Source organism: Manis pentadactyla, chromosome 7 (genome assembly GCF_030020395.1).
Source record: "Manis pentadactyla isolate mManPen7 chromosome 7, mManPen7.hap1, whole genome shotgun sequence".
Taxonomy (NCBI): domain Eukaryota; kingdom Metazoa; phylum Chordata; class Mammalia; order Pholidota; family Manidae; genus Manis; species Manis pentadactyla.
In genome coordinates, this window is record NC_080025.1 from 149,234,568 (window position 1) to 149,260,253 (window position 25,686).

The 25,686-nt window shown below is 44.3% G+C and overlaps 1 protein-coding gene across 2 annotated transcripts in view; it reads right to left on the reverse strand.

Moving 5' to 3' along the window:
* ESYT2 (extended synaptotagmin 2) overlaps positions 1–25,686 on the reverse strand; it is a 79,774-nt gene that overhangs the window by 18,117 nt on the left and 35,971 nt on the right. Inside the window, exons 5-14 of one of the 2 annotated variants that reach the window (XM_057504946.1) lie at positions 21,713–21,785; positions 21,379–21,468; positions 15,524–15,579; positions 12,891–13,011; positions 10,794–10,970; positions 9,767–9,849; positions 8,121–8,169; positions 7,108–7,197; positions 6,554–6,649; positions 1,237–1,299 (exon numbers count right to left, since the gene is read on the reverse strand). In XM_057504946.1, coding sequence (XP_057360929.1) covers positions 1,237–1,299; positions 6,554–6,649; positions 7,108–7,197; positions 8,121–8,169; positions 9,767–9,849; positions 10,794–10,970; positions 12,891–13,011; positions 15,524–15,579; positions 21,379–21,468; positions 21,713–21,785 — 898 coding nt within the window. The remainder of the gene's footprint in view (positions 1–1,236; positions 1,300–6,553; positions 6,650–7,107; positions 7,198–8,120; positions 8,170–9,766; positions 9,850–10,793; positions 10,971–12,890; positions 13,012–15,523; positions 15,580–21,378; positions 21,469–21,712; positions 21,786–25,686) is intronic. The other variant, XM_057504947.1, reaches the window with a different exon arrangement.

Genomic DNA, 25,686 nt, shown 5'->3' on the forward strand with positions numbered 1-25,686 from the left:
AAATGCATCATCAGCACATGTCAGAGACCCAAGGTATAATGAGAGTATGAGCTTTTAAGTCAGTCTGTCTTGTGTTTAAAGCTTAGCTCTTTACCACTGATGACAAGACTGACATTCCATTGTCTGAACCTCCATTTTCATGTGTATAAAATGGGCATAATGCCATTTCCAGAACTTTGTTATTAAACATAAATGAGATAATGTAACAACTAAAATACACATATTATCCTATGATCTTACTTAATTTACTCTATACTCCAATTAGGATTGTATCGCTTCCATGCTATCAATAGGGATTGAATGTTGTGCTGTGTCAAGTGGGTCACATTGGTGAGCTCTGCTGATTCAAATGCCGGCCGTCTGATTTCAGAGCCTGTGTTCTAATCATCACAGCGCGCTGCTCAGTGAGCCCCAGATATCAGAGAGGGAGAGGAGACTGCCGACAGAGCTCCTTCCAATGTTCTGGGGGATGGACGTGGCAACAACTGCTATTCATTTTTGAAATTTAACTTGTTTTTCTACATGAACCAGATTAAAAAAACCATCCTGACTCTTTTGGATAAAATTTTTTTAAGACAATTTAAAACCTCCCCTGCCCCCAATATTTAAGCCTAAGATATTAAATGAAATCAGAGAAAAAATAATACAGCATTGTAATTCATAGAAAAGTTTTAACAATTTAGCCAGAAAATACATGGTCATGTCATTTTAGGGAGTGGAGCTTAGTTTCCAATTTACCTCATTTAATGAAACTTAAGGCTAGTCACCCATACCTGGCAGCATCAAAAGCCAGGAGTCACTGACTCAGACATGGCCCTGACTCAGTATATTGGAAGAGGTGATTTTTAAATGGGTAGTCACAGTGCACAAGGCATGTCTTGAAATTATCACCAAAAAATTGATTCATATTTTAAGTACAACTTCTATTTCACCATTTTCACAAACTCAAATCCAATTAAAATATAGATGATGTAGAACGACCTTAGATATTGCTGCCTAAGGCCAACAGGACAGAAGTATAATTTATCATATTGTGTCTTATAAAATTTATCTTCAAAGTTGACTTAAATTCTTCTACGTATGAATTCTTGGGTAACAAAAGTAGGCTCTCTCCAAGCAGATACTGCCGACTCTGTGACTATGAGGGGCAGTTCGTTGACAAACCCATGAGCACCAAAGCATCATCTCTTTCAATATGTTTTAATTAACTTTTTTGAAGGGAAACTATTAGTTTACCTTTAAAGTTTTCTGAACTGCAGCCTTCTTCAAGACATCAGGATTAAATTCTAATGGGTTACTCTTTCAAGTCAGAAGAAAATGAATATACCAAGGGTTAATAAAACATGCAATGAGGCGTCGACGTAGGTTAATGACATGAAAATCGATGAAAACAAACAAAACATATTTAAAGGAAAACCACAAGAATTACACAAAAAAATGACAATCATTTGTAAAATTCTTCTTATGCCCAAGGCGTTTCATGAGATGAACTATTAACCTATGAACACGACACATCTGGTTTTCCTCTACAATTTCTTCTCTTACTCTCTCACCATTTCGGGATTTGAAAAACCCAGCATGACACTTCAAGGAAGGTTTCTATCTGCTCTTCTTTGCTCGAATAAGCCCTTAAAACATCTGCCATATCACAGTAAAGGTTTATCCAGAGTACAAAGGAAAGGGTCACAGGCGCCCACATGGCTCTCCGGGCAGACCCTGTCCTGAAGCAGGCACTACTTTCCCCCCAGCTGAAGTCTGCACTCTTCATGAAAAACCGCTGCAGGCATGGGCCTTCCCCACCCTGCCCCCAGTTCTTTCTCAAGTACAAAATGCAGAAGCTGAAAAGACAATTTCAAAAGGTCCTCCTGGCTTTAAAGTTCTACTGCTATGGCCTATAGGCCCTATTTTTGTTGATTTTTAAAACTTTGCAAACGCCTTCAAGTACTAACATTTAAGATGAAGGATTTTATCATTTTAGTTGTAATTAACTTCAAATGACAAACTGTGTTGTATCTTATTATTGTTTAGCAGGATATTTTATAATGAAGTAGGTGGGCAGCGGCCTTCATGCCTGCCAGGGTTATGGAAGGTAAGGTCAAGCATCTGGCACAAGGAATTAACTTGGTGTTAACACTGGTGCTCAGCCCAGGCTACCCCTGCAGCACCCCAGGCCTGAAACACTGGGCCCACCACAACTGTATCGGGGGGCCTGGGCAGGTGAGGCTGACAACCTTCACCTGTCACAGGAACACTTCCTAAAGCTCAGTTTGGGTAGATGTGACGTGTAGAAAACGTACGTGATATTCTAACATGCATCAGTTAAAGCAAAAGGAGGACAGAAGCCACTTGTGGGGTCAGGGGTGCGAGATGAGCACGTGAGGCCATGGAGAGCTGCACAGGCCCAGCATGCACAGGCTGTGTTCCCCAGGGGCGCTGGCAGGGTCAGCATGAAGCCTCAGGCACTGCTGCACTTTCCACCCGCAGGCCACTCACCACAAATGGAGGCAGTGACAGGCACCTGTGCGTCTGCTTCACCTGGCACCCTCACACAGAAGGGTCTTCATATTACACAACCAGTGCCTTCGTGGACAGGCAGGCATTAGCATGAACACCACTCACCTCAGAGAAGCGCCACACGCAGCGTTCTGAACTTACAAACTTAATGCAGCAATAATAAACTCACTTTACACTAGGAGGGAGTAGACAGGAAGGGTGAGGATGTGGACTTGGGTCACACAGATGAGCTCCAATCCCAGCTCTGCTACTTGACTAGCAAAGCCTGGGTCTCTACTCTGCACCCCGCAAGCTCTGCTGTTTCCTTACCTGAAAAGTGATCATGACGGCAGAGACTGAAGGGGCTGTGTAAGCAGAGCCCTCAGACAGTGCTTAGCAAATCCATGCTACCTTGTAAGCCTAAAATTCTAAAGCTGGCCACTGGGAGTCAGAGGACACCCTCAGTGCTCCAGTCTGAAACGCAAGCCTAGGACTTGATCGAGAGGAGGGCAGATGCTGAGTCTACAATACAAAGAGGCTGATTCCAGGACGGGAGCAAGTCCTGCCGTGCTAAGCGTTCACTGGTGGGAATGCACTCAGGCTGGAAACACAGTTCTGAGTGGGCAGAGGTGAAAAGAGGAATGGGCTGGCAGCGTCCAAAACCCTTTCTAGAAAGAGAATGGTCTCAGTCTTTGAAGGAGGTAGAGAAAGCAGTGATCTAACTTCATAGTGAAAACCGATGGGGAAAAAAAGGGCAATTGATCTGTTCAAATTTATTTTACAGAATGTTTTGCTGATGCCTACATGTGAGTAGGCAAGTATATGATTTTGATAATGTGGAAGTTTTGGTAACCCAGCATTGTCTTAGCTAAGTATTACAAAGCAATTTTAAAAATACTGACACAAGGTCAGAAATATTTCCTCTAAAAGGAATAGTTACAGAATGGAAAAAAAGTAACCTTGCTTCTCTGATACTGGAGACAACTAACAGTGTATGTACCAGTCACACTGTCACTTAGAGCAGCTTATAATGCAATTATGTATTGAGAAATGCCCGAAATAGAAAATCATTTTAGTAATAGAAAAGGCTGCCAATATGCACACAGACCTCATTTTGTCTTAAAAAGGCCATAAACAGGTGCTGGAGGGCAGTGAAGACGATGGTCACCACCGCCTGCTGGTGTGACACATGGCTCCCCAGCCCTGCAGGGCCTTGACTGTCTTATCTACGAAATGGGGCAAAACACCTGTTCTTCAAGATTTGCTGCCCCTTCTACTTTTAATAGGGGTAGACTAAGAATATGTGTCAAAGTAGAAATGAACACTATTCAGAAATGCAAAGCGCCACCACTATTGGACTCGAGGGCCAAGTGAGCTTTAAGAATCTCACTAGTTATTGAGTCACATGATTCATTAGTCTAGGAAGCATGACTTTCTAACCAACCACTGAGCCATTCATTGGTGGCTTCCTCTAACCCCAGAGTGATTATCTATCTGCTAAAAGCACAGTAACAGTACCCAGAACAAGGCCCCAGGGAGACACAAGAGGTCAAAATAAGCTTCCCCAATACAGGTTAGAAATGCTCAACAGCCCCCTCCAGGGAATCTTTAGGCTCCTTAGAGGAACTGAGCTGTAAACTCCATGTTTTTTCTCCCTGAGGAGGGCTGGTTAAGCAGTGAGGGGGAAGGCAGATCCTCAGGGTAATGGGGTTTCCGCCTTCACTTCCCCAGGGGAAGAGCTAGGACTTCAAGCAAAGCAAAGCCCTGACACTTCTGTGTCTGGACAGGAGGAGAATGTAGATCATGGAAGTTTTCTGAAAGCTTGCAGTGAAATATTCACATCTCACATTGAGATGAACCCCAAGGAAATCAATTTCAATCATTATGGTTTCATTTTTCCTCAGAATTTCTCTTTTTATCTTTCTACGGGCCAGCAGCAGTTTTGGAACCAAGGCTTCTTTGTGACTCACTAAGTGTGTTCATCTCACTGTCAGACGTGACCACCACCATCGGTCACAGTGGTGTCATAGTCACAGAACAGGCACAAATGGGACCACACGGTGACTGGGGTCGTGCAGGGGTCAGGAGGCATGCCTCATCATCCCACTGTTGAGGGGGTGGTTAGAAGTCCCAGTCCACGTTCCAGCAGTCTCCATTACCACACAGGAAGAGCAATGCTGGAGAACTCACAAACAGTGCTCTATAGACTGAGGCAGTATTTTCACAAAATACTAGTCCCGACGCTCGCCTCGCTTTTAAGTAGCCACACCCAAAGTTCCCCTTGTAGATACTCTTAGGAAAGTGGAAATGGGAGGAGAAAGCAAAGAATGGTGGGTTGTGGTCAATGAGCGCACAGAAGCTCTAATAAACAGGGGTGCGAAAGACAGAGGGTCCCACACAGGCGCAGGCGGTGGGGATGGCAGGCGTGGCCGTCTGAGACACCCGGCAGGGCAGCGGTTTAGTGAGGACCCTTTGTCTCTGGCAACCAGAGCACAGGTCATGCACAGTGACCTTTCGATAGAGGCAAATGAACTCACTTTTTCTCTTTTTGCTTACATGACATAACTCAAATTTCAATGTAATATGACAACACAGTTCTAAAGAGATGCCTAATCCTTTCTTGCCAATAGAATGTTCAACAAATTCACTTCCATAAGGCATTATAAAGACTCTAGAGCAAACATTATTGTGGTTAAAAACAGAAGGTTCTACTGTATAAGAAATTTGTAGAAAGGTTAAACAATAATGAACCCCCCACCCCCAAAAACATCTTTCCCCAAATTGACATTTTAACAGAAATAGTCACAGACTTCAGATTGGAAGACTGGCCAAAAGGCTAAGGTAATACTTTAAGAAAAATTAAGAATTTAATTAAGTTAAAACTAGTCAAGAAAGTTTCACTGAAAGGAACAGTATGTCCATATACAATCACATGGGGTCCAACCACATCTTTCCAGGGTGAAAAGATAATTGATCGGGTTTTAATTGTTAAAAACTTTAAATATAATGTACAAATGTACAAAGTATATTTACTTTGCTTTTGGGCAAAGCCCAGTCATGCACAATTTTAAAACCCTGGAAGGCGCTATCACTGGGGTGTGTATTTCACGGAATACACAACAGCCCGGCCACAGTCAGGTGAGGCCTGGATGAACCCAACACAAAACACTTGGATGCAGAAGCACCAAGTGCCAGCAAGATGCTCTATGCTCATGGGGGCAGCGAAGGGAGAGGACACAGGGACTGTCCCCAAAGACGAGCACTCACTACCACCACGAGGGGAAAACACCCTGCATCTGGTAGCAGTAGTCTTTCTTTCAAGAAAATTGGCCTTTGACACACAGAAGTAAGGCAGGAAGGGTGCGCTACTGAATGCGTGACAGGCACTCAAAACCCATCCCAACACAATACCCACGGCTGCTTCGCCCAAAGAGCAGGGTCACAGCAGGCTGCACAGGACAGGAGCAGGGAGCTTTTCTTCCCCACGGTTATGGTCATCATCTGCACGAGCTGTGCGTTGCAGCTTTTTCTAAGAGCAGAAGAGCTCTGGTGCAAATGCTCTGGGCTGAGGGCCGTGTGAGCGACAGGGGCTCAGGGGCAGCGTGTGTGTCCTTTTGCTTCCTGCCATCCCGGGAGCCATGCTACATCCAGGATGGACTCTGGTCTGTCACCAGAGCTGCTTCATTTCATTCCTGAGCCAGAGACAGTTTCTCTCCTTAGGCAACTGCATTTAACGATCAGTGACTTTCTATAGAGTACCTTCTTCCCTAAATGCTAGGCATACTCCTTCCTTGTGTATTGGAGATTTCTTTGCAAAACATGCCACAGTACAGATAATTCTGAGCATCCTGGAGAAATTAGTAAGATGCATAAGCACCCCCTACAGAAGATACGTATGAGTTCCAGACCACACTAAGTACACATATGTCCCTGTCCACTGCTGCCCTCAGGCTGGAATGAAGTGAAAACCGCAACAGAAACAGGTGACACAGTGCAGTTGAGTACGGTGGGATCTGCCACCAGCTGGCGGGCACCCAGCACAACCCAGGGTGCTACTTACTGGAAGGTTCCTCGCCGAATCCAAATACAAGATCAGCAAGGAGGAGGAGAGACCATCACTGGCCTGGTCTTTGTCAGCTCTGATGTCTGCCAGCACCTGCAAGGGAGGGGAGAAGCCTCAGCAGGTGTGCTTCCACGTGGTGTCAGACTCTGTCCACCTGATTGTCTGTACTGCCCAGGGGAGCAAGGGAAGTAGAGAAACAAGCCTTTCCATATATGCACTACAGGGAGAATGTAAACATTAAGTATCTTTCAAAAGACAAAATTCTATAAAAATCGATTAAATGAAGCATGCAGGCAACCGGTGGCTCTCCAAATCCGGTACTGTATCAAGCACGGCAAAACTTGAAGATCTTGTAAGACAGGTGTGAATGACCTGAGTGTCTCTTTAAAAAAAAAATTCCATTATCTTCAATTTATCCCTCCTGCTACTGTAGTGACATGGTATAATAATCAAAACACTGCTGTAATTTTTTAGTGGAGCAGCAACACAAGTGAAAGACAGTGATCTCAGCCCCAGCAGCAGCTGCTGTGTCGGGAGAGCGGTGCACACACCTTGTCCAGACTGGACGCGTCCGGGACCAGCGTGAGCCACTGCAGCCTCAAGTGAAGCTTTCCCCTGGGGACCTCATCCAGGGCGAACCACTGCGGAGAAAGGGGCAGGTCAGCAGAGTCCTCCCGAGTCGGCCTACAGACGTGACAGCCAATTGCCGGCCGCAGCACCAGTCCTCAGTCAGCGCCAAGAGTGGGGCCTCCACTCTTGTCTGAGTGAGCGGGCGGCCCTGGTGACCTGCACGGCACGGCTGGGCCCTGGGTCTGTGAACCTGCTGGTCAGGGACCATTCTGACTGCTTCATGTACATTAATCTACTGAATCCTAACCAGACGCCTGCAAGGGAAATGACGTTCATCCCTAACCGGACACGATTCAGGTGTCTGCTAGTGCCACCCACTGCTGGCTTCTACGTAAGGGCTTTAACAGAACTTAGGCGCCAAGAGATAACACCACACGGGTCCCAAATACTAGATTTCAATTTTCAAATAAGCAAACATGTTGCTTTTATTCATCATTATGTTAACTAAAAAATAGTATACTGTTGTTTCAGCTTAAAAACCACAAAATAATGAACAAAGACAGCCCCCACGCTCTCTGGGTTAAGACCACCCTGAGCTAGGGCTTAATGTCTCCTACCTGAGCCTCATACTTACTCTGGTAGCAACGCCCTGTGCATTGCTTGCTGTCCGCTTGCTGTCAGCCCCCACTGCATCTACAGGTGCTGTTCATGGAACAGTTTCTCATCTGCTGGGCAATGCATTAAGTCCAGCTGTTTAAATGCTAACTAGAGCTGCTTCTTGTGGGTCCCTGCCCTGTACCCTTACGAATTCCTAGCACATGGTAGGTAGTCAATACATACTTATTAGGCTCTTAAGCTTCTCTCTCTTGCTTTGCTATTATGAAAAGGCCTACGTTCTCAATATGTGGGAGACAAGTGTTAAATTCTCAGAAGGTCATGTGGGCAGGCAGGGCAGGCACACAGCTGAATGGTAGAAAACTCCAAAAAGACTTACTTCATCTAAAAGGCGCTCCTTTTCAACTTCAACGAGATCAATCATGAGACTACAGAAACAACACAACAACTTTAGAACACAGGGACACACTTCTTACAACTGAAACAATCTCAAGCATGTCTATGAAAAGTACTCCAGAACTGCAACAAAATGCGAATTTATCCAGAAAGACTTCTTGAAAGGCTTCCTGGAGTTCAGAGCCAGGAGTGAAGGAGGTGAGGAGAGCAGTGTGTTTCTGGGCTTGGCAAAGCTGAGGCTGAGTATAAAAACCTGGTCTGGTCCTCCCAGCCGCTTACAATGCAGCTACTTACGATGTGCCTGACGTGATCATGGATATTCTGCCCTCCTGCTGGACATACCCCAGCCCCGTGGCTCAGCACCTGGGGTGCTGGCACCCCAGCCCCAGCTCTGCTCCGCCCTCAGCTTGAGGCCAGTATCTAAGTCCCACAGCGGCCTCTTGCTCAGCATTTCTCAGACAGCCCACTCCGTTTTCCCTAAATAATCCTACTTTCTTGCAAAAAATGCTCCTCCCACCCCTGCCCAGAAGCTCAGAGGTGAGCTAAGAACACAAATGTACTTTTAATATATTTTCTGCCTATTCTTTGGGGCAAACGGGTGCACATGGGAAAGCACACATGTGCAAAGTTTCATGGCACCAAAGAACACCTCTTTATTAAACCCAACTGTGAAGCTTTAAAACTTAATTCTTGCCAGTACTTCTCAGACATTAAAACTGTTAACATACATACATAAAGTAACTACACAGAAAGGACCAGATGATCCCACTCCTGTTGCTTCCTGTAGCTCCCAGGGGCTTGTCTCAGGTCAGACCCTCACACCCTCTCCTGGTCTGTGAGAGCAGGCTCCAGGCCCCTTGCAGGTCACCTAGCCACACAAGGTCCCCTAGAATGCGCCCCTCTCTGCTCACTGCCCTGCTTACCATCTTACAATCTTCTGGTTGCTCCTTGCAAAGCTCTCTCATGAATTCTCGAGTCACACATAACCTACAGGCCATTCTCGATGAGGTCAAACCTGTCCAATGTCATCTACTCTGTATCTTTTTGCCAGGAAGAATCATTAAATAATAGAGATTAGCTTAAAGTGTATTTTTTATAAGCTCATTCTCTTCAGCAGTACAGTTGTTCAATGAAGTAAACAGATCAATATTTTTCCAATGTGTAGGCACAATGTAAATTACCATCCTTCCCCCAACCCCCAACCCCCAAACCCCAGCAAACTGAAGAACTTTAAAACCCCCTCCTGCACTCAGAGCAAAGCTGCCTCAGTGTGAAGGCCAGAACTGCACTGGTGTTTGGGCTGCACGCAGCTCCCAAGCACTGATGTGCGGCAAGTGCACCTGAGAAAGTGAACTTTAAATTGTTTCATTTTAGTCAATTTAGTTTAAATGGCTACATGACTGGTGCGACCCACCAACAGAGACCTAGGTAGAAGCTTCCCTCTTTTACTTAAATGTTAAAGTACTTAGGGAAAAAACAAACATGTTTCAAGAAGTGTAAGGTGAAAGAAATCTTTCTAAGAACCATTTTAAAATGCATACAATGTGTACACAGACCTCCTCTTGAAGTTGTTACAGTTTTAAGAGTGATTATTAGAAAGAGGCTTCCTTACAGTCACCTAGGATTTACCTTCCCAGAAAGTCATCCTTGTCTGGGTCTTCATCAAAGAGTTCAATCTCTAATTCCTGTCCCGGATGTTCATAAACTAGAGCCTGGAAAATCAATGATTAGCAGTTATTTCATTTTCCCTAATGCTGCATCTTGAGGATGATTCCAGTGAACACGGGTGTATCCTCCTCGGCGGGGAGCAGTTTAAAGACCCTGATTTCTCACTGCCAAGCCACACAGCCTGCTCCGTGACCAGGACGTGCTCTGAGCTCACCGCCCCAGCGAGTCCCCTGTGCTTGCTCCCGGGTCTCAGGGGTCACGTCTCGCTGGGCAGGTGCCATTACTTCTGAATGAGGTCACAGGATGGCAGCCATAAGCCTGCTGCAGGCTTGGGGCTCTGGGGGCCCCCTTTCAAGTGCTCCCCTGGGCCAACCACAGGGCCCACCTACCACCACTCGGAAATGAGGAGAGTTGGCGGCCCAGGTGGGTGGGAAGCTGGCGAGGACAGGCTGTGAGCACACCAACTACTCCAGGCACATTGTCCTGGGGCATTCTTCTCAAACGGGGACAGTGTTCCATGCAGCAACTCCCCTCTGAGGGACCTATCTGGGGAAAATGGCCAAGAGAAGAAGGCACTCCCCACACTCGCACAGCGTAGGTTACAATGCTGATCTGAATAGCTGGGGTCTCCTGGGGCAGGAAACAATGGTATCTATTTAGTGAATGGCTGTTAGAAATCAGGTCCATCTATATTTATAGACATGGAGATGTCCAGATGTATTAAGTGAAAACTTACAAAACAGTATACAATTAATCTAATTTCATACACGTTTATATGTCATTAATCACTTAAAACATTTTTCACATTATCAAAAACAATTTGCCAATTATTTATTGTGAGCTTTATGGGATTAAGGTTTAATGTTCTGTATGTCAGCATGACAAGAAATGTTGTGAGGTTGGGACAGAAGTTCCAGCCTACACTGGCACACTCCATGGGACACGCCGGGGGCCCAGGGCGCACCAGGACACCACTGGGCCCACTCACCTCATACACCTCGTTCCACTTTGGACTGAGGTTCTCCTTGATGACCTTGCTTTGGAAGATTTGGTTGCCGACACGAATAACTCCATAGGGGTCTGACTTTCCCTTGACAAGCCCCTTAAGGTAAGTATCTTTGCCCTGAAGATCCTGAGCTTCAATGAAATGTATCCTCAGAACACCCTGAAAGGAACAAACATGGGGCTGCTCAATGTTCATTACACACATGGACCAGCAGTCGCGTGATGAGAATGCAGTGCAGACCAATAAAACGAAGAGCCCTTCTTGTGCAGTGAAGAAGGGTATAAGTCTGTGAGGCATCAGGTGCTGTGCTAGGGAAGCTGATGAAGGCACAGGGTGGTGTCAGACTGACAGCCGAGGAGGATGGGGGATGGCCTGTGGCCACCAGCCACCCAGCCCAGATCCTGTGCAGCTGCTGGAGCCCACGGAGCCAGGACAGGCAGGGCCTCACAGGTCACCAAGTAAGCCTACGTTTCGGTACCACGGTGAGTGACAACTAATATTATCAGACCTGATATTAAAGCCCTTGATATGCACCAACTACTTCATTCAATTTTTAGAAGAATCCTATGAAATGCTGCCATTAGACCTACTTTATAGATAACAGTATCTATAAATATGTACCACTCATAGACATTAAGCAAGTTCTCTTTCCCTAAAATGTTGTTTAACTGGTAAAATAAAAGACATTCACTCATATTTCTTTCATGGCCAAACAAAGGCAGTAAGGCTGCCTGCCTCTCAGCAAGGTAGCATTCTCTCCTACAAACCTTTTGAAAAAATTACTGGGTAACATTCCTGACCCAATCAGTACACAACACATGCTTTTACATATAAATACACTTTAAAACATTTAACACAAATTTCCTGCTTATATTTTCATGTCTGAAGTTCCATGATCTGGAGACATGCTTATGGCTCACACCCAACCTGGGCAGGGCAGCTCCGTGTCCACCCGCACTGGAGGCTGGAGGCTGTAAGTGTGTGAGGACTTGTCTGTAGGAAGGGATCCCTGGATTTTCAGAAATAAGCATCACAGCTCAAGGGAAAAGACATCCCTTTCTCATAGGAACGTCCAGTAAAATGTGCTGAATGCCAAGAGCATAACTAATTTGGGCGAAAACTAGTTGGAGCATTACTTTACTTTTCAGAAATCCAAGAGTGCTCGTGGGTATTTGCTGGCTTGTGCACTGTGTCCACCTAATTTACCTGGCAAAGCGACAGGCCTGGGGGAGGTCATGCATGGCCATCTCAGGTGCAAACGGAAGCACCAGCTCAACATCTTCCAACCTGGTGACATAAACTGCGGGTCCCACTCTGGAGCCCCCAGTCACACTGGGCGGGGTGCAGCTCAGCTGGAGAGGCCCTCGCTGACCAGTGGGGCCCATTTTCTCCAAGCCTTCCTCTGAGGCTGGCAGAGGGAATTCTACACCCCTGACCCACAGTCCTCGCACCCTCTGGATGAGGTGACTTCAGTTTACTCCAGTGACGGTGACTGCGGTGCCAGCTATTGCCCTGGCTCACAGATGAGGACACAGGCCCACACATGCTGGCGACATGCCCTGAGGTGAGGTCACTGCTGACCCCAGGGTGACTCAGGCCCCCAGGGAGCCGTAGGACCACAGACGTCACCAACACGTCACCTGTTAAATGACCCCTAGATCACTGTGTTCTCAAGTGTGACAAACGGGATGCTGGTCATTAAATGAAGTCCCCCCACCACTCAGACTAAGCTGCTACATTTTGATAAATACAAACAGTGTGCTTTGCGAGGCAGAGACTTTGCTGTTACAGCTGTCCCCCAGGACCTACAGGTCCATCTGTAGAACCAAGGCCCTATTAGCACCTCCGAGGCTCATGGCGTCTCTGAAAGCTTCCAGGTCCTGGGTTCTGAAAGCTTCCAGGTCCTGGGTGCACATGAGCCAACTTCCCAGGAGTGCGGCAGGACAACTACCTTTACCGCACCAAGATGCATGTGGCAAGGTTGCTGGCTGAGAGAAAAACAAAAAGTTACACCACCATGCAGGTGAAAGGTTCCTGCACATCTATTGTGCACATGAAGGATGCTAAAGACGTCCTTACCTTTGGTATAGGAAACCGCAACTGAGCTATTTGAACTTCGCTGATAAGAGGAACGGTGATCCGATTGGGAAGCACCAGATAGTTTGATATTATGTCCAAAATGATAGTATCGGATAAACCACTGTCAAGTAGGAGGTAAAAAGAACAAACCGTCAGACACAGCAACCTTGCACCCTAACAGTAAACTTCCCAAGTGACATGACAACCCACTCACAGGGCAGAGGGGTCTGATGTCTCCCACACAGTTTATCCTGGCAGCTCAATCCTTCAGCTGTGGTGACCATGAGGCAGGATTTATCCTGGGAACAAACTGTACTATTCTGGCTACACTTCCTGATGTCCTAAATAACACTGCATACATTCCTACGTAGCTTTATCAGTGATTAATGTTGAATAACTAAGAAACAATTCACTAAATTTCTTCACATAAAATATTCCAAACATCCATAAATGTGCAGAGAATATCCTAACAGATATCCACTTACCCCTGATCACACTACATCGCCCTCTCGTTACACATGCACAGTTCCCAGTGAAGGAGCATTCAGTTGCTCTTCCCCACTTATCTGAGTACTGAAGAGATACTGGGTACTGGATTCTGAGACACCACATGCCACTGCACAGAGCTCAGCACAGGAATAAAACTGCGGCGGCTGAGAACACAACACTCTTGTAATATATTTTCTGCCTATTCTTTGGGGCAAACAGGGGACTTAGTGTGTAAGTGACCACACGTGGGAAAGCACACAGACTGAAGTTTCGGGGCACCAAAGAACACCTCTCACCCAACCGCGAAGCTTTAAAACCACCTTACTTCTTGCCAGTAGTTCTCAGACGTTAAACATGTTAACACACATAAAGTAACTGTGCACATAAAAATGTCCACTGGGACAGAGTGAAGGGCTCCATCACTGAGTCACTGAGTGATAACTGAACACTTACATAAGCTGGGTGTTCAAATACAGGGACCATATAGAGCCTTATCTTAGGACTTGCCAGTTCAAGACAGGAAAAATACAAAAATCAAATAAACCACAACCCCACAGACAATGCTACTCTGCTTATGAACAGGCAGCTGAACAGACATGAGCACTCCGGAGAGGCCGGAGGATCTCCACTGCAGTGGACGTGCCCAGAGCAGAGGTGGCCCTTCAGTCTAATGACAAGCACATTCCTACTTCCGGCATCCCCGTAAAACAGCGGTGTTACTTATATTGAAAAATCTGTTCAAACGGAAACCCACTGACTGATGACATGTTTTCAAGAATCTCTCAGCTGCCGTGGAGGCAAGCCAGCCACCACCCTGGGTATGTGGCGCCAGGGGGACTCATAGGGGCCACAGGGTGTCCTGACCGCGTCTTCGCCTGCTGCCACTACTCCATCATGCCAGAACAGCTTCCTGTGGTGTCCGGTCCTCTCTGTCCCTGGGAGCCACCCTGCTTGTCACTGTACTTCTGTCTCCATCATCACCTCAGCCCTTCTTAAGCCTTCAGCACTCAATGTGGGGCTCCTCATGGGAAGCAGCAGGGACAGCTAAAACTCATGGTTGAGTGAGCAACTCAGGCATTACAGATGCTTGATAACCCTTAATACAGCACGCGGACCTTCATTTTATAAAGCTTGGGGCAAGATTTCCCAAAGGAATATTTGCTTTCATAATAGGGTTCACCATATCTGATTCATTTGCTAGAAACCTCTGAGCGAGACCAAATTTGTGTTAAGAATGTATGTACAAGAGAAGACAAGTTAGGGATTGCATGGCATCTTACTACACTGATGGACAGTGACTGCAGTGGGGTACAGGGGGGACTCGATAATAAGGGTGAATGTAGTAACCACATTGTTTTTCTTGTGAGACCTTCATAAGAGTGTATATCAATACCTTAAAAAAAAGAATGTATGTACATATTTATTACACAAAAACAGCACACCTGTTGCAGACGGTCCCTCTGCCAGGTGAGGTGGACAGACAGAACTAAACCGGAAGACCTGGCTTCTCTCACACAGGGATGTGCCCTTCATGGTTCCATAAGCTTACCAGGGGAAATTCTCCCCATGTGTGAGATACCAGTTGCTACAGAATAATGAGGGGACCCCAACAGATGTGATGCGGAAGCTTTGGGTCTCTCACTGCCCTGACTCTTGGGTCCTACATGGTCTGGTTGCCCCTACACCTGCCCTCCACACAGGGGAGGCTAAAGGCACAGAGGGCAGAAAGGGAAGGGCCAGTGAAAAGAACCCAAAAAGGGCTAGTTTTGAAACTTTTTCTTGGAAGCATTTGCTTTTTAAAGTTTTTTTGTTTTTCTGGAAAATAATAAAAACCAAATTTAAATTAACTTGTAGGATGTTAAAAGACTGTTACTTTCCTAAAACGCCAAAGCTGGAAAGATGCCTTGTGATGAAAAAAAGTAAAGGGGAGTGCGAGCAACTCAGTGTAGACCCCAGGGCCCCACTACTCCGGACCCAGCAGCATCCGAGCTGCTGATGCGGCAGAGCCAGCGCAGCCTCACCACGGCTCCTTCACAGCCTGCGGGGTGGGCACAGACTCTGCCCACCAACTATTCTGTGTTGTCTCATGACACTGAAGACGGCCACGCCACCCCCACCAGTGAACACGGATACAACACACTTACTTCAGTCCAGGAATATCAAGGAGATTCGTCAGTCCGGTCCAATTAACTTCTAAACGCTGGTTTAAAAAAGGCAAGAGAAAGTTACTCTACAAGAAGATATGTCAAAGAAATAATCAATCTTCCCATGTTTTCTTCCGCCTGCTACTTCTATAGCTTTTCTTCTTCCTTCCTAATTACAACGAATTCTTAAATAGAATTCGTGCCTCATATCAAATTTACCGAGTATCATAATTCTTCCAAGTGGTAAAGATACCTCAAGACAAATGCTGGGCATAGAAGCCACAGGGCATAAATATGCAAAGAAGTAAAAAGCTAACCTTTTCAAACAATAAGGCTTCGCTCTCACTTACCAACTTAACATTTCCCTGTATGGCCCCGGAAGATGACTGGTTAGCCAGAGACGGGTAAGATTCCTCAAGGGAGGAACAACCTAAGACAGGCACAGTCGCAGGGGGGCCATCAGGTGAGAAATTGGGGATCAACAGAGTGAGGCTTAGAACCTCACCCCCCCTGTTCTGAGAGAAATCTTCTGCATATGTGGATGTTTTATTGCCCTGGTCTAGCTTGGATTAACACATAGTCTACAGGCACACACCTGATCATCTACAGTTGCTCTCTTACAACACTAAACTATGTTTTCCACCTTTATCTTGTATCTACCTACCACTTCAGCATTTTATTAAAAATAATAATAATAAAGAGAGAAATGTGGTATCCACATATAAATCAAGTATAAAAACCAAATGAGTATTCATATTTGAACTGACTGTTTATAGTTCATAATGCATGAGCAAAACCGAAAGTTTCTGTGATGACTGCCCTTGTACTGTTCACTATGTAACTTATTCATTATGTAAGAATTTGTTCTCCATGTAAGAACTTGTTTGTTATGCCTCAGAAGATTGGAGACTGACGAAAATTAGGCTTGGGGTGGATTAATGATTGTGCATTGAGCATTGACTCCCCTATACAGAATTTTATTGTCGTTAACAACCATTTGATCAATAAATATGAGAGATGCCCTCACAAAAAAAAAAAAAAAAAAAAAAAAGGACAGACTTCCAATGTTAAAATAAGTAAGTAACCGGGATGTAATGTATAGCATAAGGAATATAGTCAAGATATTGTAACAGCTTGGTAGGGCGATAGCTGGAACCTAGAATTATATATATAAATGTTTTATCACTGTGTTGTACACTTGAAACTCATGTAATGTAATACTGTGTGTCAACTACCCTTCAATAAAAAATAATTATCTAAAAAAAAAAAAAAGTCAAAGAAAAAATAAATAAATAAATAAATAAGACAAAAATATTAAGTATTAAATTATTTCCGATCTTCAGATCAAATCATAGGGATTTGCTTTTTTGTAAGTGGAAGGGACTAGGACACAATGCTGCCCTGCACCTCGATTATCACTCAGTAAATCGTCAAGGCCACTGTCCCTTGTTGGTACATGGAGAGAGGCCTTTGTTTTTGTTTTATTTTCTGATAATGTCATAGTTTTCTCCAGTGAAGTCATAAAAATTTATATATCTATCCTCCTATCGACAGGCACTTAGAAAATGTGTAATTTTTATTTTAAGTAATGGTTCAGTGAGTATGTTTGTTACATACATGTTATGTGTGCACGAGACTAGCATTCAAAACATGGAAGCCTCACAACAAGAGAAGCAGATTCACAAATACAGAGAACAGACTGGGGGCTGCTAGAGGGGAGCATGGGGGCATGGGTGAAACAGGACAAGGGGGTCAAGAGGTACAGGCTTCCAGTTACAAAATAAGTAAGTCACAGGAAGAAAAGCACAGAGTGGGGAATACAGCCAATACTATAGTAACTATATGGTTACAGCTGGTAAACATGCCAAATTTACATAATTGTCAAATCACTATATTGAACACCTGAAACTAATACTATATATCAACTACAATTTTTTTTTTAAATGGAGGTTTTGGTCAAAGACATATGCTCATTTTTTATGCTGACAGATGTTGCCTAATTGCCCTAAAAAAAATTACCAATTTATATTCCCACCAAGTGTATGAAATGTCCTTTGTTTACACCCTCACCAAAACGAGGTATTAAAAATCAGTCCATCTGGCAGTTTAAAAAAATGGTACTTCACTAATGTTTCAATTTGCATTTTCCTGATATTAGTGTAATATGTTTCATCCATTCATTCAACATTTGTATTCTTTTGTTCATTTTTGTAGCGGGTATTTATCTTAGAACAATTCCTACATAGTTGACTAAAATCCCATTAAGTGGATATAAATGGGTGAACACAATTGATTAGAAACTACTTTTCCTTTCAAAATGGATACTGCAACAGTAAAATTACTTGTCTTTATATTTTTAGGAGAAATGCTAAGTGAAATTGCATGATCTCAAATATCCAAGCAGCTGGAGTAACAAAACTGCCTAAATCCCTTGGGAAGTGGGTGGTTATAAATAAATATGAAGTAGAAAAATCAAGATTCCTTTGGATAGACCAAAACTAAAAAGCAATAATGTAAAAAAACCTCTCAAGGACTAAGATCTTTCAGCATATGGGAAATGAAGCATAAACTTACTGCAAATATCAGTATGAACTCATGCCCACCCCTTCTCCCCAAGAATAGGCCCAGAAACAATGACAACCTGGGGCGACCAGCACCTGGTCCCCAAAGCCCCCTGGCACTGCAGTGTGGTCTATGTCTGGGTCCCACTCCGGTCCAGGGGACTCCTGGGGACCCAGCCGCACAGCCCTGCCCCTCCACCTCATTGCTGCCCCAACCCAGGGCTGTGGGTCGGCTCCTGGGAGCACGATTCAAAAACCACAAGCTTCCCACCAGGGCAGGCTGGTCTGCCTCTGGCCCAGCAAGCAGGGAAGGGAAGGGAAGGCAGAAGACACACTGCCCCTCGGGGGCACTGACAGCCTCGTCTTTGGTATGTGGACAGGAGGACCAGAGGAAGCCAGTCACAGTGGGAGAGCATGAGAGACTGTCAAAATGCTTTCAAATTCTGAGCTCTGTAGGCATCATAAGCACCAATATCTGCTTTCATTTTTATAAAGTCCCTCCTTTGCCTCAGGTACCTCATAGCAGCAGTCCTAGCTGACAGGACTCAAGTCCTCACCATCCCTCTAAAAGGAAGATGTCACTTCTACCTTACAGATGGAGAAATGCAATCCACAGCTCAGAGAGCTGGCTGGGAGGACCCCTGAGATACACACATGTGGAGCAAGCCTCAGACCTCTCCTCTCCTGGGGACAGCCTCCTGGACTTACTGGTTTACTCGGTATGAGGGACAGAACCAACAGGACCTCCGACCCGGCACCCCAAGGGATGTATGTGTGAGAGGTCACTCCCAAGCTACAAGTCAGCACACACAAGCAGCTGGGACATGGACAGGGGCACACGCTGGCTTGTTCTGGCTCTTCCCAGAACCTTCACCCAAGCTTTTGTCGTGGTCCTTACCGGAACCTTCTTCCAAGCTTTTATGCTTGCCAGGACTTGACTTCTGATGTCAGGACCTCACCAGAATGCTAAATCTACATGTAGGCAAATATTTGATTTCCTAAAAATCTGAGGCCCTGCTATGTGCCAGGCACTCTACTGCCTGCCTTATACCCACTTTTGTGAGGTAGGTCCTGCTGTGATCCCCATTCACAGATGTGGAAACTGAGGCTTGGAGAAATTAACTAAGTTGTTCAAAGCACACAGTAAGAAGAGAAAGAACTGAGGTGGGAACCAGGTCACAAGACTCTTCAGTTTGTCACTTAACCATCCTACTGTGCTGATCGCTCCAGAAATCTGTAGGTTTTTAAGTAACATATTATCAAAACGAATCTAAACAAATCAGCAAGCAGGGAAATGAATGAAGGTTTCATATATTCTAAATCATCTGGATAGCCAAGAAACCCCCAAGTCCTTCCAGCAATATTTTCCAGTGGGTGAAGAATAACTTGGCAGCTAGCAGCGAATTCTGTTCTCATATTTTCCAGCTGAAAGCAGCTGAAAAACTTTTGCTTCTCTCCAAAGCACAAGTTTAGTGACTTTACTCCCATATAAGGAAATGAATGATTCTGAACTTTGCACAGAATCATCCTCCTTTTCTGAAAGTAATATTTCATTTGGATGTTAACATTACAGTGTTACTTTTAAAGTAAATAAACCTATGGAAGAGCCAAACTAAGTAAAACTGTTACTAAATTTTGAGGAAGAGTTAAAGATTTGAATTTTGTTACATTCTGAACTGAAAGAAAAAAAACTTAAAATTGTTAAAAATTCCTTGTAAATTAAAAAGACTTGGCAATTTGCTAAAGATTAGTTTTTTATACTTATTAATAAAGGAAGTGTTTTAAACATGTTGACTTTTAAACAACTGGTATGCATTCTAAATCTTTTATGGATCTCTTCATTTCTCAAAGTTTTAATAAATTAAACAGAGGTTTCTTAATAGCTTTTGAATTTTAACATGCTTTGTAGTTACAATACATTCAGAATTAAACAACTGAAAGCAAGTGAGAATAATAATTTCAGTGGTAACAAAGTGGTGACATAATTCTTGTGTTTTTATATAGAAAAAGTACTAACCTGTGGTCGAAATAAACCCATATTTAAAAACCCAAAAGTAATTTGAATTGTTATTTGAATCAAATTATACAAATTAACACCCCATTTAAACTACATGATGTTAATGGTGCCTCCAGAAAGGACTCATCAAAGGTTAGAAAAGTGGCATATTGTGAAGAGATGTTTGAGAAACAGATCCTGAACTGCGTGAAGACATGTCGTGGCTCTCAGAAGAGTTAACGCCAAGTGTGCCACCATCAAGGACTCCTGGCTCAGGGAACAAGGAGAAAGCTGACCAGCTGGGAAAGGCAGCACAAATGCCTGGGACAGCCCTCTGGAGAAGGCAGAGGGGAGGGGAGATGGGGCTGGCACCACCGCTGGGCTGTAATTCTCCCGGGGCTTGGAACGTGGGGCGACGCTGGCAAGAGGGACCCCATCTGGACTACAGTGACTGTCTGCAAGTGAGAGAGGGCCCCTGGTGGGCCAGTCTGGCCTCAGGAAGTCACCCAAGTGGTGATGTCTACAAGGACAGAGCCAAGGCAGGAAGCCCATTAGAGGCTGCAGGAGCTCAGGTGAGGAGCAGCCTTGCCGGGGGAGCCACCCAGGGGAGGGGAGACTCTCAGCGAGGGCGAGTTTAGGCAGGAGTGACATTTTTGTTGTCTTATTTTTGTGGCTAATAATGAGTGATGAGCACTTATAACAAAAAATGGAGTAACATGTATTTAACAATGTGAAATAACATTATGTTTAGCGAAGTGTTATAACTCAGTCAAAAAAATCCTTATGACTTTTAAAACTTTTAAGAACAGTATTCTGTCTTTGTAGTTCATTAAACACACCACAAATGATGGCAATGCAGAATGGGGCCACCGTGGTCTGTGGGAATGGCTGCAGGAGCCTGGTGGTGAGAATGAGAATGGTACCTGTGTCCGGCTGGGTGGGTCTAGTTGCACGCCCGACTTACTGACAAATTAGACTCTGAGAGGATTAAATCACATAGATCATATGTAAATCACATGCAGTGAGAAGTGAATGTTAGTTACAACCTATGCTTTTAAAAAAATATGTCTTCAAATGTTCTGTGACAAAAATTATTTTTATAATCAGCAAAATATTGTCCATCTAAAGAGCAAGGCCCTCAATCAACACACAGAGAGGCATGAAAACAGCCACAGGACTCATGCATCAGGGAAGAAGTGCGTTAAGGACAGAACTCCGTTCTCCACCTAATATACTCTGAGATGTACATATTGTTGTCAGGGAATCAGAAGATACGGATGAAGTAAATGTTGACTTACTGGCTTCCTAAGGAAGAAGATGGACAAAGCTCCCACCAAGGGCATGTCTCCAATCAATGGTTCCAGGATCACCCGCATGGTACCATGAATCTGAATTCAAACAGGAAACCAAAACATGTTATAGAAAACAACTCCACAGGCCACTTGCTGATGCAGATGCATGACTGTCTTAGCAACTTCTGAGCATTTGACTTCAGTTTTCTCCCAAGTATAACCTTATAACCTACAAATAAAAACTCAACTTCAAAGAAATTGAGTTAATAAAAACATCACAAGTTTCTTCTTAAACAGAGCATAGAGAGATTTTAGAAGAATGAAATTCAAAAAATCTTACCTGTATACTTTGCACACCAGCTCTACAAAAATATCGCTTTATCTCCAAATCAATCTCACAATTTCCTACAAAACTAGCAAAGAAAAAGTTCTGAATTAATTCTCTTAATCACCACAGACCTGCAAGGCAGGCATATAATCTGAGTAAAATGAAAGGAAAGCAACCAAACGCAGCTGTAGGCAAAGCTGCAGCCTGGGGCCTGTGTGCCAGAGGATTCCCAGCCAGGCTGTGGGCGGCAATGCCGCCACGCCCACCACCACACTCCTCCGAGTGCAGCTTCTGGAGCAGCCTCTCAACACGACGTAGCTTTCATTTGCTTTATAAACAACCACGCTTGTTTAAAATGTACAGAGTTTAGATTTACATTACAAGTAAGTTCTGCGCCACGTCCCCAGTTGTGAGGAAACCAGCAGTGTTCCAGGGTCTGCAGCGTCAAAGTGAGGAACACTGTCCGGGCAGCAATTTCACTTGAAGACTCAATCATTTCAATCACTGACACGGAATGAACATGAATGCAGGGTGATGTGGAAGGCACGGTTTGCATCTATTTACAATACAAAAAGGAAATGCCACCTACATTCTCTGTGGATCTGTATGATCTGATTCCAACCCTCGACTCCAGAGGCAGGGTGCTGCACTCCTGTCTGAGAATGTCTGGGAACAGTTTATAAATGCTGGATAGAGCATCTCAGCGCACAGCAAAGTACCAAAAGGCATCTGGGGTAAGACATTTACTCTCCTGGCCTTGAAGCCAGCATCTATAGATCAACGAGAATCGTCCAGTTGGCAATGTCACCAGTGACAGCCTGTTACAAAACCATCCCGAAGCTTTCCTCTTCTTCAATGAGACTGGATCATTTCATTTTCTAGTATCTTTCCATAACTCCTTCCCCATCCTTACAGACAGTAATCCTGTTAAGGTCCTTGGCTGGAATACCAAAAAAGTAGAATGCAGACTTTTTTTAGATGTAAGTATCTGAGCAGCATAATCTGCATGTGGTTAAACTGCTAAAACTGTGAGTGCCAGACTGCGCCTTCCATGTGGCACCTTCTAACTGACTCACTTGCATGTCTGTTTAATAACATGTATGAGACCCTTCCTCAGGGTTGGACCTCAAACAAGGTGCCCTCCCCAGAGCTCGCTGTCAACCTGGTGCACTGCCCTCCCAAGCATAGGGAACTGAACACAAGCGGGCTTCCTCTTCTATTTCCTGGATGACAACAGTGTTTGCAGTAGTGCCGGTTATTCTAAGGATGCAGATTTTCCACATGAGATCATTAGAGATACTCCATGCCCCTTTCTAGAAAAAGGTTAACTGGTACCAACTCTGTACATTTCCTACATTAACACACTTCAGAAACTCAAAGATGACATTATAAAAGGATCTTCAGTCAAGGGTCAGAGGATGAAAAAGAACCCAGCTGGGTCTGTTGGTAAGTACACCTCAGCAGTCACTCTGTGGACAGCTGTGTGAGCAGGCCTCACCCGGGATGCAGGAAGCGATGAGCAAAGTCACAAGAGTGAAGACAAGGATCAGGAAAACCACCCATTAAGCTGAGCTCAACAACTGGAAGACCCTCAATTCATTTTTTTCCAATTATTCTCATTGTGGTGAAGTACACATAAAATCAGCCATCTGATGCATTTTATTTATTTATTTATTTACTTTCATTTTGGTATCATTAATGTACAATTACTTGAATAATATTATGGTTACTAGACTCCCCCTATTATCATGTCCCCCCCACATATCCCATTACAGTTACTGTCCATCAGTGTAGTAAGATGCTATAGAATCACTACTTGTCTTCTCTATATATACTGTCTTTCTCATGTCCCCCCCACTACATTATGTGTGCTAATCATAATGCCCGTTTTTCCCCCTTATCCCTCCCTTCCCACCCATCCTCCCCAGTCCCCTTCCCTTTGGTAACTGTTAGTCCATTCTTGGGTTCTGTGAGTCTGCTGCCAGCTCACAAACTGAAGGAACAAAACAACAGCAGACTCAGAGACTCCAAGAAGGGACTAGTGGTTACCAAAGGGGAGGGGTGTGGGAGGGCGGGTGGGGAGAAAGGGAGAAGGGGATTGAGGGGTATTATGATTAGTACATATGGTGTGTGGGGAGTAATGGAGAAGACAGTGTAGCACCCCAGTGTACAGCCCAGTGGGATGAAGCGCATGCACTCCATTGTGCAGCCATCCCCCCATCAAGGACACGTTCCACCTCACACAGCTGAAACTGTACCCACTAAATAGCAGCCCAACCCCCACCATCTGTTCTCCATGAATCTGACTCTGAGAGAGACTTTATGGGTCGAATCAGACAGAATTTGTGCTCTTGTGACAGCCTTGTTTCACTTAGTGTCATGTCCTCAAGGTTCCTCCATGCGGAAGCAGGAGACAGGACTGCCTTCTCTTTTTTTTACTGTTTTCATGAAATCTTTTTATTTATTTTATTTTATTTTTATTTATTATTACTTTTATTATTGATATACACTCTTATGAAGGTTTCACATGAAAAACAATGTGGTTACTACATTCACCCATATTACGGGGTCCCCCCAATACCCCCACTGTAGTCACTGACTGTCAGTGTAGTAAGATGCCACAGAGTCACTAGTCTTCTCTGTACTACACTGTCTTCCCCATTATCCCCCCACACACCATGTGCACTAATCATAATACCCCTCAATCCCCTTCTCCCTCTCTCCCCACCCGCCCTCCCACACCCCTCCCCTTTGGTATCCACTAGTCCCTTCTTGAGTCTCTGAGTCTGCTGTTGTTTTGTTCCTTCAGTTTTGCTTTGTTGTTACAGTCTACAAATGAGGGAAATCATTTAGTGCTTGTCTTTCTCTGCCTGGCTTACTTCACTGAGCATAATACTCTCCAGCTCCATCCATGTTGTTGCAAATGGTAGGATTTGTTTCTTTCTTATAACTGAACAGTATTCCATTGTATATATGTACCACCCCTTCATTATCCATTCATCTACTGATGGACACTTAGGTTGCTTCCATATCTTGGCTATTGTAAATACTGCTGCAATAAACATAGGGGTACACGTATCTTTTTGAATCTGAGAACTTGTATTCTTTGGGAAAATTCCTAGAGTGGAATTCCCGGGTCAAATGGTATTTCTATTTTTGGTTTTTTGAGGAACCTCCATATTGCTTTCCACAATGGTTGAACTAGCTTACATTCCCACCAGCCATATAGGAGGGCTCCCCTTTCTCTGCATCCTCACCAGCATTTGTTGTTCTTAGTCTTTTCGATATTGGCCATCCTAACTGGTGTGAGGTGATATCTCATTGCGGTTTTAATTTGCATTTCCCTGATAATTGGTGATGTGAAGCATCTTTTCATGTGCCTGCTGGCTATCTGAATTTCTTTGGAGAAGTGTCTGTTCATACCCTCGGCCCATTTTTTAATCAAGTTATTTGCTTTTTGGTTGTTGAGGCGTGTAAGTTCTTTACATATTTTGTATGTTAACCCCTTATTGGATATGTCATTTACAAATATATTCTCTCACACTGTAGGATTCCTTTTTGTTCTGCTGATGGCATCCTTTGCTGCACAGAAGCATTTTAACATGATGTAGTCCCATGTGTTCATTTTTGCTTTTGTTTCCCTTGCCCAAGGAGATGAGTTAAGGAAAAAGATGCTTATGTTAATATTTAGGAGATTTTTGCCTATGTTTTCTTCTAAGAGTTTTATGGTTTCATGACTTACATTCAGGTCTTTGATCTATTTTGAGTTTACTTTTGTGTATGGGGTTAGACAATAATCCAGTTTCACTCACACTTAGCTGTCCAGTTTTGCCAACACCAGCTGTTGAAGAGGCTGTCATTTCCCAATTGTATGTCCATGGCTACTTTATCGTATATTAACTGACCATATATATATATCTGGGCTCTCAAGTCTATTCCATTGGTCTGTTGTTCTGTTCTTGTGCCAGTACCAAGTTGTCTTGATT